Here is an 18656-nt window from a genome sequence, read left to right on the forward strand (position 1 = left end):
GAGCTGCGTCGGCACTGACCCCCACCCCATTCTCCAGCCCCTTCAAGGTGAAGGTTCTACCCACGCACGATGCCAGCAAGGTGAAGGCCAGCGGCCCCGGGCTCAACACCACCGGGGTCCCCGCCAGCCTGCCCGTGGAGTTCACCATTGACGCCAAGGACGCCGGCGAGGGGCTGCTGGCCGTGCAGATCACGGTGAGCGGGGCGGGAGGGGGCTGCTGGGGGGAGGGGAGGGGAGTCTGTTCTCTCTTCATCCCCCCCCCGACACCCCCAGGACGCCGGCGAGGGGCTGTGGGCCGTGCAGATCATGGTGAGCAGGAGAGGGCTGCCTGCTGTGGGGGGGCGGTCTGTTCTCTCTTCATCCCCCCAGGACGCCGGCGAGGGGCTGCGGGCCGTGCAGATCACGGTGAGCGGGGCGGGAGGGGGCTGCTGGGGGGAGGGGAGGGGAGTCTGTTCTCTCTTCATCCCCCCCCCGACACCCCCAGGACGCCAGCGAGGGGCTGCGGGCCGTGCAGATCACGGTGAGCAGGAGAGGGCTGCCTGCCGTGGGGGGGCGGTCTGTTCTCTCTTCATCCCCCTCCCCCTGACGCCCCCCAGGACCCTGAGGGGAAGCCCAAGAAGGCCACGATCCGGGACAACCAGGACGGCACCTACACGGTCTCCTACGTGCCGGACACGACGGGCCGCTACACCATCCTCATCAAATACGGCGGGGACGAGATCCCCTACTCGCCCTACCGCATCCGCGCCCTGCCCGCCGGCGATGCCAGCAAGTGCACGGTCACCGGTGAGCGCCGCGGGGGGCGGGCACGGGGCGGGCGGGCGGGCCGCGCCACCCTCACGCTGCCCCTCACCACCTGCTTCGGCAGCCGCCTCCGGGCCCCGCCACTGCGGGAGGCGGGCGGGGAGCCGCCGGGGTGTGATCCGTGTCTCACTTGACCTTTCCTCGCTTCTCTGCCCCGTCACCGTAGTGTCGATCGGAGGTCACGGGCTAGGTAAGCCAGCCGTTGCACCCACCCCCTCCCTGCATGGTCGCGTGGCCCGGGGCTGCATGGCTTCGGGAGGGAGGGAGGGATGGGTGACCCCCCCTCTCCTGGCAGCGGCTCCGCAGGGGCCCTGTGCACGCCGGCCGTCTCACCCTGCGCCCCACGGCTGACTCCCGCTCCGTAAGGGGGCCTGGGGAAGGCCCCAACGCCAGGATCTGTGACTCTGGAGCTGAGATTCGCAAGGGACCCTCGCAGGGTCCCAGGGCACCCATCGGCGATTCAGCCAGGCAGGGCCCTGCTCCCTTGTGGGGCGAAGCCGCTTCCTTCCCCTTCCAGCCGCCGCCTCCAGGCCTCCCTGGCTTTGGCTTAAAACTTCCTTTTTCACCTTAAAATGCAGCTTCCTCAATCCCTGATTTCCCCAGCCCTGCCCCGCAGGCTGAAAATCATGTCTGCGAGAGGAAATCGGGCCCTTTGACTCAGTGCTGGGGCTTTCTGTTCCTCTCCCCCCGCCCCAGCCTGTCTCCGGGCTGAGATCCTGCCTCGAGCAGAGAGCGTCTGACTCATCTCCGTGGTCGTGCGGGTTGCATGGAGCCGCCCTCGCTGGGTCGTCTCCTCGCAGCTCTTAGCCGCCAAGAGTTTCCTTCCCCGGCATCCCGCGCAGAGACCGGGAACCAGGGCTGCTAAAGCCCGCCATGGAGGTTTGAACCAAAGTTCTTGGCTTTACAAACATGCTCCAGGAGCCGACTATTCAAAGGCTCGGATTGATTTTTCTCTGTGAGGAAACGGAGTCAAACCTGTGCCCAGACAGGCGTTTCAGGGGAGAATGAGCCTCAAGCTGACTGGCAGGGACGTTCCCGGTGGCTGGAGGATGAAGTTTGGAGCCGAAATGAAGCTATTTCGAGTTCTGACTGGGTGGTTTTCGGCGAGCCCAGGGCCAGCCTCCGTTTGCTGAGCTGGAACGAAAGTTTGACCCGGTGCCCCACCCAATTGCTAACCAAACCCCGTCTCGAGCCACCCGCTTTGGGGTTTGCCCCGGGACTCGGAGCCCCCAAACCTCGCATGCCGAGGGGCCACATCTCCGGGGAGGGGCAGGGACAGCTCTCGGCTTTGCTTTGAAATGTCCGTTTTTCAGCCCAAACCCCGGGACCTGGGGGAGGTCCCACAGACTCCCCCACCCCTGCTCAATGGGCAGGCCCGTCCTGAATGATTGGTGGGGTTCTCTGGCCTCCGAAGGCCCCCCAGGACCTAGAATCCTAGAATATCAGGGTTGGAAGGGACTCAGGAGGTCATCGAGTCCAACCCCCTGCCCAGAGCAGGACCAATCCCCAACTAAATCTTCGCAGCCAGGGCTTGGTCCAGCCTGACCTTAAAAACCTCTCAGGAAGGAGATTCCACCACCTCCCTAGGGAACCCATTCCAGGGCTTCACCACCCTGCTGGTGAAAAAGTTTTTCCTAATATCCAACCTAGACCTCCCACTGTCAGGTTGCTTGCTTGCCAGGGGAGGGGTCAGGTTGGCCTGGGGGTGGGGGGCCGACACCATGCTGCTTTGCTTTGCTGCTGGGGCTTTAACTGCCAGCTTAATGCTCTCCATCCTGGGGGCCGCATGGCACAAGTTGTCCGGTTCTCAGCTGTTTGGGAGGGGGATAGTGGGGGGAGCAATGGGATAGGTCAGGTCTGGGCTGGGATTGGGGCCCCATCACGCTGGGCGCTGCCAGGGATGGGGAGGGGGCTGTGAACCTGGATGGGGGCCAGACGGGAGATCCATGCAGCACGTGGCCTGACAGGGACACCAATCTCAGCTGGCTCATTGCTGCACCCCTCGGGGTGGCCCCCAAGTCTGGCTGGGGATCTATGCAGCTCCTGGCCTGACAGAGCCCCGACCTCGCTCGGTGGGGGCGTCTGCAGGGCTGGGGAGCCCCCCGACTCCCAGAAGGGTCTGTGCAGCGCCTGGCGCGGAGGGGCGCCCTGATCGTGCGGGCGGAATGGGGATTTCCTTTCCCGGCTGCTGGAGTTGCATGAGGGGGTGGCGGGTGGAGGGGGGGGTGGCTTGGACAGATTCTCAATCCCCCCGCCCCCCAGGTGCTGGGATCGGCCCCACCATCCAGATTGGGGAGGAGACCGTGATCACGGTGGACACCAAGGCAGCAGGCAAAGGGAAGGTGACCTGTACGGTCTGCACGCCCGATGGCTCCGAGGTGGACGTGGACGTGGTGGAGAACGAGGATGGCACCTTCGACATCTTCTACACGGCCCCCCAGCCCGGGAAATACGTCATCTGTGTCCGCTTCGGGGGGGAGCACATCCCCAACAGCCCCTTCCAGGTCCTGGTGAGTGTGCCGGGGAGGCTGAGATCCACTCCTGTCTGCCCCATCCCTCCCCTGTCTAGCCTCACCTCGTCCCATCCTGGTGTCGCAGCCCAGCGCAGTGACGCAAGATGCTCCAGACAGGCCACAAAGTAACAACAACACAGCCTGTCTCCCCGGACTCGAAACTTGCTCGCACGCTGGACTGTGGCTGAGCACATCCTCCCAGCTGGGCACTGTGGGAGTCCCCCTCCGGGCTGTTCCGGGGCCCCTGTAGCATCTGGGGGAGGCCATGCTTCCCCAGCTCTCCTTACAGCACCCCCCCTCACCGCTCTGCCTGGGGGGGGGTCTCGCGCGTCTTTCGCAGGCCACGGACCGTCCCCTGATGGGAGTCAACGGCCTGGATGTGGCCGGGCTGCGGCCGTTTGACCTGGTCATTCCGTTCACCATCAAGAAGGGGGAGATCACGGGTAAGTCTTGGGGGCAGATGCTCTGGGGCTGTAGCCCCTGGAGGCAGCCCCTGACATCCAACAGACTCTCCCCCTCACCAGCAGCTGGTTTTCCCCCCCACCCCACTCGGGGTCCCCTAGGACAGGGGAGATCCTAATATAGCCAGAGTAGCCCTGTGGGCCCATCAACCCTGGCGTCTGGCCTGGTAATCCCTTCCCATCTGGCCTGGTTGTCCCCTGCCCCCCTTGGATCACGCCCATGGCACCTCTGGCCTGGCATCCTGTGTGAGGGGTTTCCCCTGGGGTGCCACTTGGAACTGGGGTACCACTGAGCCCCCCTGACCCACCAGCTTGGGCTCCGGTCACACTGTGCTGTGGTGATAAGTTCTCAAGCTCGCTCTTTCGCCAGCAGACACACAGGTAGGGAGACACCCAGCTGCCGTGCCACACGCATGCTGAGATCAGCTCTGCCTGGGGGAGCTCGGCTTAGGAACTGCCCAGTTACTTAAGTGCCCCCCTCCCCTCCCGACTGTAAACCCCCAATGGTACCGTCGGGCGCTGCCCCGGGAAGTGCACAGCGCAAGCTCGTGACGGTCGCCCCCTCCTGCAATGTGGAGAGGGAGGTGCCCGGCTTTCTGCCCCTAGGCAGGATTTCCACACCCCGTGGTTTTAGACAGAACCAAACCAAGTGTATTAACGGCAACAGAGAGTTTATAAGTGACTCTAAGGGAGAGCGGCAGATGGAAGCAGATCACCCAGCAACTAAACAAACCCACAAACTGAGTGTCCCACTCGCTAGGTGGGGTGTAAGTCAGCCATTTCTCACCCGGGGCAAGAAACAGGCCGGCAGGTTCTTACGGCACAAGCTGCCTGGGCTTTCCTGGGTTTTCATGCACAAGTCCCTTCACCTGGGTCCAGCACTTGCCCCTCGGTGTTTCCAGGGGTGTTTTCGCAGGGAGAGCGAGGTCCCCCTATGATGTCACTGTCCCCCCTTTTCTATCTTCTCCCCACTTGCTGGAAAGCTCTTACCTGGGTCCCACACTTCCCATGGTGCAGGGCAACCTCGGAGAGCTTTCTAGTGGACCCAGTCCCTGGGGCGACCCTGGTGTATGGGTGCGTTTCCTCAATGAGCATTTTTACTGACGCACACAAACACACCCCCCGATGGGCCTGTCACTGCCAAGCAGATCCAGACTTGGAGAACGACACCTCGATGGGTGAAGATTGGGGTGCCAGGATGTCACATCCTGTCTCCAGTGGGGCTGCGTTTCAGGGGGAGGGGATCATCTCCCCCCCCCATGGGCTCAAGGCCTGTATAACAGGCCCAGAGGGGCCATGTCTCCCCAGCAAGGGGGCCGCCGTAGGCCAGGACTGACCCCCGTGCCCGTGTTCTGCTCCCCCAGGCGAGGTCCGGATGCCCTCGGGGAAGGTGGCCAAGCCAGATATCACGGACAACAAGGACGGGACGGTGACGGTGAGATACGCGCCCACTGAGGCCGGGCTGCACGAGATGGACATCCGCTGTGACAGCCTGCACATCCCAGGTGCCGGGGAGTGGGGCGGGAGGGGGCACATCCCAGGTGCCGGGGGGGGGGGGGGCGGGAGGGGGTATGAGCCAGGTGTTAGGGATCGGCCCACAACCCAGGCGCCAAGGGGAGCAGGGGGGCCCTGTGGCTGGGGGGAGGGGCCGATGCAGGCTCTGACAACCCCCCCACCCCGTGCCCCCCAGGGAGCCCCCTGCAGTTCTACGTGGACTACGTCAACAGTGGGCACGTCACAGCCTACGGCCCGGGGCTGATCCACGGCGTGGTCAACAAGCCGGCCACTTTCACAGTCAACACCAAGGACGCCGGCGAAGGTGAGGCTGGACGCCTGGGTTCCCTCCCTGGGGCGGGGTGGGGGTGGGGTGGGCTCTGGTGGTTAGAGTGGGGGGGAGGTGGCTGGGAGAGAAACCAGGAAGGTAGAGGAGTCCAGTGGGCTAGAACCAGGGGGGCCGGGAGCCAGGTCACCTGGGTTCCCTCCCTGGCTACGGAAGGGCAGTGGGATCTGGCGGTTAGAGCCAGGAGGCTGGGAGACCCTGACCGGTCAGTCCGCATGATGGTGCTGGGTGGGCGCTGGGCTGGGAGGGGGCCGGCGGCCGCGCTGACCTCTGCCCGCTACAGGAGGGCTGTCCCTGGCGGTCGAGGGCCCCTCCAAGGCCGAGATCAGCTGCACCGACAATCAGGACGGCACCTGCAGCGTCTCCTACCTGCCCATGCTGCCCGGCGACTACAGCATCGTGGTGAAATACAACGAGAAGCACATCGCAGGCAGCCCCTTCACTGCCCGCATCACCGGTCAGCGGCGGGGGGCTCCCGGGGTGGGGTGGGGGCAGGGCTTCCCCTCCTGGGCTGCGGAGGGGATGGGGGGGAACTGGCTGGGGTTGGGGGGCGGGGTGGAGCAGGACAAGTTGGGGGCAGGGTGGAGGGAGGGGCTGGGCCGGGCTGGGGGTTCGGGGCTGGGGGTCCCCTCAGCTCACGCCCCCCCCCCCCCCCCACAAAGGTGACGACACGCTGCGAATGTCCCAGCTGAAGGTCGGCTCTTCGGCTGACATCCCCCTGGACATCGCGGAGACTGATCTGAGCCAGCTGACGGCGACCGTCACCCCCCCGTCAGGGCGCGAGGAGCCCTGCCAGCTCAAGCGGCTGCGCAACGGCCATGTAGGTGAGTTTCCCCCCCCGGGCCAGTGCCCCCTGGCTCTGCCAACCCCCCCCACCCCTTACTGCTGACCCCCAGCCCCTGCTAGCCCGGCCCTGGGCTCCCCCCAGCTTTGCCGACCTCACTCCCGACCTCCCCCAGGCATCTCGTTCGTGCCCAAGGAGGTGGGCGAGCACCTGGTGAATATCAAGCGGAACGGGCAGCATGTCCCCAACAGCCCCATCACGGTGACCATCAGCCAGTCGGAGATCGGTGACGCCAGCCGGGTCCGCGTCTCGGGGCCCGGCCTCAGCGAGGGGCGCACCTTCGAGCCAGCAGAGTTCCTCATCGACACCCGGGACGCAGGTGCGGCCGCAGGATGCTTGGGTTCTCTCCCAGCTCCGGGAGGGGAGGGGGTCTGATGGGTTAGAACGGGGGGGCTGGGAGCCAGGACTTCTGGGTTCTTTTTAGCTGACAGCTCTGAGGAACCGTCCCCGACTGAGGTGTCATTAGAGGAGGTTTTGGAACAAATTGATAAGCGGCAAGAAGTCACCAGGAGCAGATGGGATTCACCCAAGAGTTCGGAAGGGCTCAAATGTGACATTGCAGAACTACTAACTGTGGTCTGTAACCCATCATTTAAATCGGCCTCTGTACCCGCTGGCTGGAGGGGAGCTAATGTGACGCCAGCTTTCAAAAAGGGCTCCAGAGGTGATCCCGGCAATTACAGGCCTGTCTGGCTTCAGGACCGGGCAAACTGGTTGAAACTATAATAAAGAACAATATTGTCAGGCAGATGGATGAACAGAATTTGTTGAGGAAGAGTCAACATGGTTTTCGTAAAGGGAAACCCTGCCTCACAATCTGCTGGAATTCCTTGAGGGGGTCAACAAGCATGTGGACCAAGGGGATCCAGTGTACTTAGATTTTCAGAAAGCCTTTGACAAGGTCCCTCATGAAAGGCTCTTACGCAAAGGAAGCTGCCACGGGATAAGGGGGAGGGTCCTCTCATGGATCGGTAACTGGTTAAACGACAGGACACAAAGGGTAGGAATAAATGCTTAGCTCTCAGAATGGAGAGAGGTAAATAGCGGTGTCCCCCAGGGGTCTGTACTGGGCCCAGTCCTAGTCAACGTATTCATAAATGATCTGGAAAAAGGGGTAAACGGGAGGTGGCAAAATTTGCGGATGATACAAAATTACTCAAGATAGTCAAGTCCCAGGCAGACTGCGAAGAGCTACGCAAGGATCTCCCAAAACTGGGTGACTGGGCAACAAAATGGCAAATGAAATTTCATGTTAAGTGCGAAGTAATGCATGTGGGAAAACATCATCCCAACTATACATATAAAATCGTGGGGTCTAAATTAGCTTCTACCCCTCGAGAAAGATCTTGGCGTCACTGTGGCTAGTTCTCTGAACCCATCCACTCAATGTGCAGCGGCCGTCAAAAAAACGACCAGAACACTGGGCGAGATGGACCCTTGGTCGGACCCATAGGGCTGTTCTTATGCTCTCTCCTCGCTGTGGGGTCTGGTGGGTTAGAGCAGGGGCTCGGAGCCACGACCCCTGAGTTCTCTGCGCAGGGGGATGCTTGGATGGCCTGCAGCCCCCCCACTCCCTCCTGCCCCCCCAGGCTATGGCGGGCTCAGCCTGTCCATCGAGGGCCCCAGCAAGGTGGACATAAACACGGAAGACCTGGAGGATGGGACCTGCCGCGTCACCTACTGCCCCACGGAGCCCGGCAACTACATCATCTCCATCAAATTCGCTGACCAGCATGTGCCAGGTGGGGGGCCCAGCGCGGAGCATGGGGCCCGGGCTCTGCCCCTGGGGGACTTGTCCCTGCAGGGCGCCTGGCCAGCATCGGGGGCCACGCCGCCTTCCCCAGCAATTGGGGGTCAGAGCGACCCCTGGGATGGGTCCAGCTGGAAGGTGTTACACCCTGTGTGGGGCGTGGGTGACCCGGGAGGTGCCATGGGGCTCTGTCTGTGACCGTCCAACCCTGCCTGACCCCTACCCCCCCCCGTCGCCCCACAGGGAGCCCCTTCTCAGTGAAGGTGACGGGCGAGGGGCGGGTGAAGGAGAGCATCACCCGGCGGCGCCGCGCCCCCCCCGTGGCCAACGTGGGCAGCGCCTGTGACCTGAGCCTCAAGATCCCAGGTGAGCTGGGGCTGGGGGCTCAGCCGGGCAGATGGGGCGGGCAGGAGCTGGGGGAGGCCGGCTGGGGGCTCAGCCTGGCAGATGTGATGGGGGCTGGGGGCTCGGGGAGGCCGGCTGGGGCTCAGCCTGGCAGATGGGGCGGGTGGGGGCTGGGGCGGGAGCTGGGGGGCTGGGGGCTCAGCCCGGCAGATGGGGCGGGTGGGGGCTGGGGGCTCGGGGAGGCCGGCGGGGGCTCAGCCCGGCAGAAGGGGCAGGGGCTGGGGCTGGGGGCCTGGGGGCTCGGAGAGGCCGGCTGGGGTGGGAGCTGGGGGGCTGGGGGCTTGGGGAGGCCGGCGGGGGCTCAACCCGGCAGAAGGGGCTGGGGCTGGGGGCCTAGGGGCTCGGAGAGGCCGGCTGGGGCGGGGGCTGGGGCTGGGGGCTCGGGGAGGCCGGCGGGGGCTCAGCCCGGCAGAAGGGGCTGGGGCTGGGGCTGGGGCTGGGGACCTGGGGGCTCGGAGAGGCCGGCTGGGGCGGGGGCTGGGGGCTTGGGGAGGCCGGCGGGGGCTCAACCCGGCAGAAGGGGCTGGGGCTGGGGGCCTAGGGGCTCGGAGAGGCCGGCGGGGGCTGGGGGCTCGGGGAGGCCGGCGGGGGCTCAGCCCGGCAGAAGGGGCTGGGGCTGGGGGCCTGGGGGCTCGGAGAGGCCGGCTGGGGCGGGAGCTGGGGGGCTGGGGGCTCGGGGAGGCCGGCAGGGGCTCAGCCCGGCAGAAGGGGCTGGGGCTGGGGGCCTGGGGGCTCGGAGAGGCCGGCTGGGGTGGGAGCTGGGGGGCTGGGGGCTCGGGGAGGCCGGCAGGGGCTCAGCCCGGCAGAAGGGGCTGGGGCTGGGGGCCTGGGGGCTCGGAGAGGCCGGCTGGGGCGGGAGCTGGGGGGCTAGGGGCTCGGGGAGGCCGGTGGGGGCTCAGCCCGGCAGAAGGGGCTGGGGCTGGAGGCCTGGGGGCTCGGAGAGGCCGGCTGGGGCGGGAGCTGGGGGGCTGGGGGCTCGGGGAGGCCGGCTGGGGTGGGAGCTGGGGGGCTGGGGGCTCGGGGAGGCCGGCGGGGGCTCAGCCCGGCAGAAGGGGCTGGGGCTGGGGGCCTGGGGGCTCGGAGAGGCCGGCTGGGGGGGGGCTGGGGGCTCGGGGAGGCCGGTGGGGGCTCAGCCCGGCAGAAGGGGCTGGGGCTGGGGGCCTGGGGGCTCGGAGAGGCCGGCTGGGGCGGGAGCTGGGGGGCTGGGGGCTCGGGGAGGCCGGCGGGGGCTCAGCCCGGCAGAAGGGGCTGGGGCTGGGGGCCTGGGGACTCGGAGAGGCCGGCTGGGGCTGGGGCTGGGGGCTCGGGGAGGCCGGCGGGGGCTCAGCCCGGCAGAAGGGGCTGGGGGCCTGGGGGCTCGGAGAGGCCGGCTGGGGCTGGGGCTGGGGGCTCGGGGAGGCCGGCGGGGGCTCAGCCCGGCAGAAGGGGCTGGGGCTGGGGGCCTGGGGACTCGGAGAGGCCGGCTGGGGCTGGGGCTGGGGGCTCGGGGAGGCCGGCGGGGGCTCAGCCCGGCAGAAGGGGCTGGGGGCCTGGGGGCTCGGAGAGGCCGGCTGGGGCTGGGGCTGGGGGCTCGGGGAGGCCGGCGGGGGCTCAGCCCGGCGGAAGCGAGGGGGGCGCGTGGGGCAGGGCAGGCTCGGCGGGAGGGCCGCTGCGGGGCGTCTGACCCCCCTCTCCCCCCAGAGATCAGCCTGGCGGACGTGACGGCCCAGGTGACGGGCCCCTCGGGGCAGGGGCTGGCGGCCGAGGTGCTGGAGGCGGAGAACGGCACCTACTGCGTCCGCTTCGTGCCCGCCGAGACCGGCGTCCACTCGGTCAGCGTCAAGTACAAGGGCCAGCACGTCCCCGGCAGCCCCTTCCAGTTCACCGTGGGGCCGCTGGGCGAGGGCGGGGCCCACAAGGTGCGGGCGGGGGGGCCCCGGCCTGGAGCGGGCGGAGGCCGGCGTGCCAGGTGAGCGGGGGGCGGGCGGGGGCGGGCGGGGGGGCGGGGGTCTGCGCAGCCCCCAGGCTAACGCCGTCTCCCCCCCCAGCCGAGTTCAGCATCTGGACGCGGGAGGCGGGGGCCGGGGGTCTGGCCGTCGCCGTCGAGGGGCCCAGCAAGGCCGAGATCGCCTTCGAGGACCGGAAGGACGGGTCCTGCGGCGTGGCCTACGTCGTCCAGGAGCCCGGTACGGGCGGGGCGGGAGGGTCAGCCCTGGCGTGGAGCTGGGGCAGAGAAACCCCCAAGCTGACTGTGGCGGGGGGGCCGGAGGGGTGGGGCTGGGGGGCCGGCTGGGGGGCACTGACCCCCCTCTCCCCCAGGGGACTGAGGTGGGCTGGGGGGCCGGCAGTGGGGCTGGGGGGCGCTGACTCCCAGGGGACTGAGGTGGGCTGGGGGGCCAGCAGTGGGGCTGGGGGGTGCTGACCCCCAGGGGACTGAGGTGGGCTGGGGGGCCGGCAGTGGGGCTGGGGGGCGCTGACCCCCCTCTCCCCCAGGGGACTGAGGTGGGCTGTGGGGCCGGCAGTGGGGCTGGGGGGTGCTGACCCTCCTCTCCCCCAGGGGACTGAGGTGGGCTGTGGGGCCGGCAGTGGGGCTGGGGGGTGCTGACCCCCAGGGGACTGAGGTGGGCTGGGGGGCCGGCAGTGGGGCTGGGGGGTGCTGACCCCCAGGGGACTGAGTTGGGCTGGGCGGGCCGGCAGTGGGGCTGGGCGGCCGGCAGTGGGGCTGGGGGGCGCTAACCCCCCTCTCCCCCCAGGGGACTACGAGGTGTCGGTGAAGTTCAACGAGGAGCACGTCCCCGAAAGCCCCTTCGTGGTGCCCGCGACGGCCCCCTGCCATGACGCCCGGCGCTTGACTGTTACCAGCCTTCAGGTGAGGCACCAGAGAAACCGCCGGGCCCCCGCCCTCCTGGCCGCCGGCACGGGCCCCGGGGGGCGCTGTGGGGAGGGGCACGGCCCAGCTCCGGGTCGCTACTGCCTGGGGGGCAGCCCCCCAGCTGCGCCTCGAGCCTCGGCACTCGCAGAGCTAGCGGCCCCCCCGTCAGTCCCCAGGGGCAGGTCTGGACAAGCTGGGGGGCAAAGACGCTACCCCCCAGCAACTCGTCCCCCCAGTGCGGCAGGCCAGGCCCCTGATCTTCCCTGGTAAAATAGCCCCCCCCCTCGCCCCCACCTCCTTAGGGGTCCCACAACCTCTCCGTGGGTGAGGAGCTCGCACTGAGCTGCCTGTGACTGCAGGCCCCTCGGGACAGAGCGCTCCCCCCCCCCCCCAAGACTTGCCGTCCCCACCCGTGTCTCCACCTGTGCAAACCCCCCCTGTTGGGGGGGGGGGCTGTAACCTGTCTGCCCCTTCTGGCATCGAGAGGTAGCTGGGGGGCCCAGGGCTGGAGGGGCCGTGTGCAGAGGGGGGCTCTGCCGCCGGGGGGGGACTGGGATCCTGTGCCGGCCCAGGACAGCAGGGCGCCCCCCAAACCGCCCCGGGGCGCTGCGGTTTTCTCTCGTGTCTCTTTTAAAGGCTCTTAACAGACCCCGACGACGCCCGGGCCAGGAGCTGCTTAAAGAGAGAGAGCTCCGTCCTGCCCCCCACCCCGCCACCCCACACGGCCCCCGGCCCCCTGCTGTGGGCTGCTGGGACACTGGTCCCTGAGCCCCCATAGCCTGGGGCTGGCCCTCAGTCCCCGCTCCTAGCCCCCCAACGCCGGCCTGGCCCTGGCCCCCCTTTCCCAGCCCTGCCGGCCGACACTCCCAGCTCTCCCTCTTTAAGCAGCTGGGCCCAGGAAGGTAAGTGATGTGGCTGGGGTGGGGTGACCCCCTGGTCCCCCTGTCCTGCCCCCCACCTGTCCCCCGGCCCCGCTAATGCTCTGCTGTGCTTCCAGGAGTCAGGGCTCAAGGCCAACCAGCCAGCTTCCTTTGCAGTCAGCCTGAACGGCGCCAAGGGGGCACTGGATGCCAAGGTGCACAGCCCCTCGGGCGCGCTGGAGGAATGTCACGTCACCGAGATCGACGAAGGTGAGGCCGCCCTGCAGAGCGGGGCCTGGATCCGGGGTGGGTTGGGCAGGGGGCAGAGAACCCAGGAGTCCGGGCTCCCAGCCCACCCTGCTCTACCCCACTAGCCCCCACTCTCCTCCCAGAGCCGGGGAGAGAACCCAGGAGTCCGGGCTCCCAGCTCCCCACCCCACCCCCTCTAATTGCCAGCCCCTCCCCACTGAGCAAGCTGCTGCTCACACCCCAGGGCTGCTGGGGGACCGGGCCCCAATGCTCCCCTTCCTCTAATGCTGCCCCTGCCCCCAGATAAATACGCCGTGCGCTTCATCCCGCGGGAGAACGGTGTCTACTCCATCGACGTCAAGTTCAACGGCTCCCACATCCCCGGCAGCCCCTTCAAGATCCGCGTCGGGGAGCCGGGCCAGGCCGGCGACCCAGGCCTGGTGTCTGCCTATGGCACTGGCCTGGAGGGTGGCACCACAGGTAGGGAGCGAGGGGCCCTGGCAGGGCTGGGGGGAGCCCGGGGCCGGGCTGGCAGGGGCTGCAGGTCGGGAGTGAGGGGCACCGGCAGGGCTGGGGGGAGCCCGGGGCTGCGGGTCGGCAGTGAGGGGCCCCGGCGGGGCTGGGGGCTGCGGGTCGGGAGTGAGGGGCCCTGGCAGGGCTGGGGGGAGCCCAGGGCCGGGCTGGCAGGGGCTGCAGGTCGGGAGTGAGGGGCACCGGCAGGGCTGGGGGGAGCCCGGGGCTGCGGGTCGGCAGTGAGGGGCCCCGGCGGGGCTGGGGGCTGCGGGTCGGGAGTGAGGGGCCCTGGCAGGGCTGGGGGGAGCCCGGGGCCAGGCTGGCAGGGGCTGCAGGTCGGGAGTGAGGGGCACCGGCAGGGCTGGGGGGAGCCCGGGGCCGGGCTGGCAGGGGCTGCGGGTCGGCAGTGAGGGGCCCCGGCGGGGCTGGGGGGAGCCCGGGGCTGCGGGTCGGCAGTGAGGGGCCCCGGCGGGGCTGGGGGGAGCCCGGGGCTGCGGGTCGGCAGTGAGGGGTCCCGGCGGGGCTGGGGGGAGCCCGGGGCTGGGCTGGCAGGGGCTGCGGGTCGGCAGTGAGGGGCCCCGGCGGGGCTGGGGGCTGCGGGTTGGGAGTGCGGGGTGCCGGCATTGACACCCATGACACTTGCAGGCAGCCCGGCAGAGTTTGTGGTGAACACGACCAACGCGGGCCCCGGGGCGCTGGCCGTGACCATCGACGGCCCCTCCAAGGTGCAGATGGACTGCCAGGAGTGCGCCGAGGGCTACAAAGTGACCTACACACCCATGGTGCCCGGCAGCTACCTGATCTCTATCAAGTACGGTGGCCCCTACCACATCGCTGGCAGCCCCTTCAAGGCCAAGATCACAGGTGTGGGGCCTGGAGCCATGGCAGGGCATGGGGGCGGGCCTTTCGCAAGCCCCTCCCGGGGGGCAGGTTCACGTCTCTCCGAGCAATGGGCTCAGGCTCTCTGCACACTCAGACAGCGTCGGCTGCGCTGGTTCTAAGGTGGGGGATTCCCCCCCACTGCCCCTGATCAACCTGATCTTCCCCCCACAGGCTCTCGCCTGGTGAGCAGCCACAGCCTGCACGAGACATCCTCTGTCTTCGTGGACTCGGCCGGGCGGGCAGAGGTGGCCGTGCTGCAGGGGGTGCCCCCCAAGTTCACTTCGGACGCCAGCAAGGTGGTGGCCAAGGGGCTGGGGCTGAGCAAAGGCTTCGTGGGCCAGAAGAACTCCTTCACGGTGGACTGCAGTAAAGCAGGTGGGGCGTGGTGGGGGTGGGGCCGGGTCTGTGGGGCGTGGCTGGGGGGGGCCTGGGAGGGCAGCTCCTTTGGCCCCCTCCCCGCCCAGCTGTGGCTGTTTTTGCTCCGGAGATCAGATCAGCCCCCCAGAACCAGCCCAGCTCCAGGCCAGTCTAGCTAACCCTGCGCGGCTCAGGGGCGGCACTGGGGCTGGGAGGAGGGTGGAGGTCGGGGGGCTGGCTGGGGGGGAGGGAAGATCAGGCAGGGGTGGGGTCCCGGGCTGTGCCTGGCTGGCCCCCGCCCCCACACTGACCCCCATGTCCCCCCAGGGAACAGCATGCTGCTGGTGGGGGTGCACGGCCCCCGCACGCCGTGCGAGGAGATCGTGGTGAAGCACCTGGGGAACCGTCTCTACACCGTCTCCTACCTGCTGAAGGACAAGGGCGACTACGTCCTGGTGGTGAAATGGGGCGACCAGCACGTCCCCAACAGCCCCTTCCACGTCTCCGTGCCGTAGCCCCCCGCCCCGGACGCCTGGGTCCCCTGGGCCCCTCGCTGCGCTGCTGGCCTCGTCCTCCCACCGCTGCCCCGGCAGAGCCTCGGAGCCCCACGGCCGGTGGGGCTGGGCAGCTAGACGACACCCCCACCGCCCTGTGCTGGGGCCGGGCGGGGCCGTTCCTTGGCGTTTCGGGCAGCCGCCACCTTTGCTGCTTTGCCCATTCTCCCCCCCCCCCCCCCCCCCCGACTCCTGGTTTATTAATTTTTGGTTAATGTTTTTGTGCACGCCAGCTGCCCCTCCCCCTCCGGGGACGGGGAATAAACCGTTCTGCTTCAGCGGCCGTCTGTCCGTCCGTCTGTCGGGGTGCGTGGCCGGGGGGCTCCTGGGGAGATGGAACCTGCCCCCCCAACTTGGGGCACAGATCCTCCTTCAAAGGAATGAGTCTTCCCCATCCAGTGGCAGGGAGTCCCACAGACCCCTGGCTGCTGGCATCCTGCTCCGACTTGGCCCTGTTCCCTGCTGCCCCCGCGGGTGGGAGGTTTGGGGGCACCTAGCACTGCACCGGCCTGGCCCCAGCAGGCTGATCTCAGCCGCGCCCCGCCCAGGCTCCCGCACGGATCCCAGCAGCCGCCAGCTTGTGCCACCCTCCCCACGGGCTCCAGAAATAGCCCTTCCCCGGCTGCTGGCGCAGAGCGGCTGCCACCTCCGCCCAGAGGAAACCGCAAGTCAGGGCTCGGAGCACAGGGGCTTGCCAGGGGCAGGCAGATAGACAGGGCAGGGCCCCACAGATGAGGGGCACAGCAGAGAGACTAGGGGGCAGGCTGGCCCTGGGGGCAGCTCCTTCCTTCCCCTGCAGCTGGCCAGCTCCTTCTTCTGGGCCTGTGTGGGGAGGGGCAGGGCAGTCCCAAAGTACGGCAGCCCCCACCCCCCCCCAAACTGGCCCCAACCCCCCAGGCTCAGAGCTGCTGCCCGGGCAGGGCTGCATGTCCTGGCAGCACATGGCACGCGAAGCTGGCAGCCGCATGCCAGGCTACTTCCTCCGGGGCCCTGGGTGGGGCGAGGCGGTGGCAGGAGCTGGGGTGGGGCAGAGCGAGGCTGGGCCTGCCCCAAGGATCTAGTTCTGCCCCCGGCCCTGCCGGTGCCCCTCGCTCCCGACCCGCGGCCCCTGCTAGCCCAGCCCTGCATCCCCCCCAGCCCTGCTGGTGCCCCTCAGTCCCGACCCGCAGCCCCTGCTAGCCCAGCCCTGCATCCCCCCCAGCCCTGCCAGTGCCCCTCGCTCCCGACCCGCAGCCCCTGCTACCCCAGCTCTGCCCCCCCCAGCTCTGCCGGTGCCCTTCACTCCCGACCCGCGGCCCCTGCTAGCCCAGCCCTGCATCCCCCCCAGCCCTGCTGGTGCCCCTCAGTCCCGACCCGCAGCCCCTGCTAGCCCAGCCCTGCATCCCCCCCAGCCCTGCCGGTGCCCCTCGCTCCCGACCCGCGGCCCCTGCTAGCCCAGCCCTGGGCCAGCCCAGCCCTGGGCCTTCCCAGCCCTGCCGGTGCCCCTCAGTCCCGACCCGCAGCCCCTGCTAGCCCGGCCCTGCATCCCCCCCAGCCCTGCCGGTGCCCCTCACTCCCAACCCGCAGCCCCTGCTGTGCGTTCCCAGCTCTCAGGGAAGCAGCAGCCACTGCTCTGACTCTGGGGTGGTTGGCGCGGGCTCAGCCTCCCCTGGCTTCCTTCCCACATCTCCAGGCTCTGGATTTCGCTGCTCTGCAATTAGGGCTCCGTGTGGTTTAAGCTGCAGGGCCGGGGCTGGGCTGGCTGCCAGCGGGGCCGGTGATGGATGAGGCCTCTGCTCCCTTCCTCCCCCGCTGCACCAGGCCTTGCGTGTTGCCTTGTTTGGGCATCGATCCTGGGCTATGCGCCCCCCTGCCAACGTGAGCCACTCCCAGCGCAGACCCCCCTCTTGGTGCTATTACATGCTCTTAGTGCCCCTCAGTCCCGACCCGCAGCCCCTGCTAGCCCAGCCCTGCGCCCCCCAGCTCTGCCGGTGCCCCTCAGTCCCGACCCGCAGCCCCTGCTACCCCAGCTCTGCCCCCCCCAGCTCTGCCGGTGCCCTTCACTCCCGACCCGCAGCCCCTGCTACCCCAGCTCTGCCCCCCCCAGCTCTGCCGGTGCCCCTCACTCCCGACCCGCAGCCCCTACTACCCCAGCTCTGCCCCCCCCCAGCTCTGCCGGTGCCCCTCACTCCCGACCCGCAGCCCCTGCTACCCCAGCTCTGCCCCCCCCCAGCTCTGCCGGTGCCCTTCACTCCCGACCCGCAGCCCCTGCTACCCCAGCTCTGCCCACCCCAGCTCGGCTGGTGCCCCTCACTCCCGCCCTGCAGCCCCCTGCTAGCCCAGCCCTGCCCCCCAGCTCTGCCGGTGCCCCTCAATCCCGACCCGCAGCCCCTGCTACCCCAGCTCTGCCCCCTCCCCCAGCTCTGCCGGTGCCCCTCACTCCCGCCCTGCTACCCCAGCTCTGCCCCCCCAGCTCGGCTGCTGCCCCTCACTCCCGACCCGCAGCCCCCTGCTAGCCCAGCCCTGCCCCCCAGCTCTGCTGGTGCCCCTCAGTCCCGACCCGCAGCCCCTGCTAGCCCAGCCCTGCATCCCCCCCAGCCCTGCCGGTGCCCCTCAGTCCCGACCCGCAGCCCCTGCTACCCCAGCTCTGCCCCCCCCAGCTCTGCCGGTGCCCTTCACTCCCGACCCGCAGCCCCTGCTACCCCAGCTCTGCCGGTGCCCTTCACTCCCGACCCGCAGCCCCTGCTACCCCAGCTCTGCCTCCCCCAGCTCGGCTGGTGCCCCTCACTCCCGCCCTGCAGCCCCCTGCTAGCCCAGCCCTGCCCCCCAGCTCTGCCGGTGCCCCTCACTCCCGACCCGCAGCCCCTGCTACCCCAGCTCTGCCCCCTCCCCCAGCTCTGCTGGTGCCCCTCACTCCCGACCTGCAGCCCCTGAGGGCTGCTGTATTTTTGTCCCAGCCTTTGCCTTGTGCAGCAGAGACACCTGCTGGCGCGGCTGGGGATTGCACGGGTTGCAGGGGAACTGACCCCCCCCCAGCCCCCCCGCCCATGCCTGGCCTGCTGGGCCCTATTGTGTCATCTTTCTCCCCCCCGCCCCCCGGAGATCTGCGGGGGCTCGGTGGGGCTCATGTCCCCCAGCCCTGGCGCGTGGGGACGATGTCCCCAGCTGACCTGGGAGGTGGGGGCTGGTGGCCCCTTCCCCACCGTCCCGGCTCTGCCCCAGACACGGCTGCATTGCAGACCAGCCAGCTCCTCCTGCTGCAGCTGTGGGGGGGGCAAGAATCGGCCAAGGCTTGGGTGGGCCGGGAATCCAGTGACGCGCCGGCATTAGCGGCCCCGGTTCCCTTAGGTCCCCGGCTGCCGGGCTCTGCATGGCGGTGCGGGGGCTGAGCCTCGTCTGTCACGCGGCAGGAGCCCCCGGGCCCAGCCTGTGGGCGCTGAGAGCTGACAAACTCCCACCGGCGTGGGGCCGTTCGGGGCAGCGCTTGGAGCTGTCCACATGGGAGAACTACGGGGGCGGGGGGCAGGGAAAGGCTGCAGCTGGGGCATTGGGGCAGCCGGTGCCCAGCTCAGAGGTGAGCGGGGTTTGGCCCGTGAGCCAGCCCAGGTTGCAACAGCGACGCCGGGTCCCAGGGCTCGCCCCTCGGGAGTCGGGCCAGCAGGCACGGGCAGCAAAGGGAACACGCAGGAAGAGCGAGCCCTCGGCCCAGGCCCAGGGCCCCGCTCTGTCTGGGGGCGCTGAGAGCCTGGGGGGGGGGCCCCCGCTCCGCCTGGGGGCGCTGAGAGCCTGGGGGG

General features: G+C 69.1%; 1 protein-coding gene across 1 annotated transcript in view; it reads left to right on the forward strand.

Annotated features, from left to right (window-relative positions):
* Positions 1 to 15161, forward strand: part of FLNA (filamin A) — a 40960-nt gene extending 25799 nt beyond the window's left edge. The window contains 21 exon segments of the mRNA XM_075122525.1: positions 38 to 194; positions 597 to 786; positions 971 to 994; positions 3067 to 3314; positions 3658 to 3760; positions 5143 to 5283; positions 5469 to 5597; positions 5902 to 6075; positions 6281 to 6442; positions 6578 to 6781; positions 8052 to 8204; positions 8456 to 8578; positions 10298 to 10524; positions 10526 to 10565; positions 10645 to 10782; positions 11350 to 11465; positions 12466 to 12598; positions 12881 to 13057; positions 13736 to 13954; positions 14144 to 14347; positions 14657 to 15161. Coding sequence (XP_074978626.1) covers positions 38 to 194; positions 597 to 786; positions 971 to 994; positions 3067 to 3314; positions 3658 to 3760; positions 5143 to 5283; positions 5469 to 5597; positions 5902 to 6075; positions 6281 to 6442; positions 6578 to 6781; positions 8052 to 8204; positions 8456 to 8578; positions 10298 to 10524; positions 10526 to 10565; positions 10645 to 10782; positions 11350 to 11465; positions 12466 to 12598; positions 12881 to 13057; positions 13736 to 13954; positions 14144 to 14347; positions 14657 to 14844 — 3250 coding nt within the window. The 3' untranslated portion in view covers positions 14845 to 15161.
* The last annotated feature ends 3495 nt before the right edge of the window (positions 15162 to 18656 follow it).

Source organism: Caretta caretta, chromosome 23 (assembly GCF_965140235.1).
Source record: "Caretta caretta isolate rCarCar2 chromosome 23, rCarCar1.hap1, whole genome shotgun sequence".
Taxonomy (NCBI): Eukaryota; Metazoa; Chordata; order Testudines; family Cheloniidae; genus Caretta; species Caretta caretta.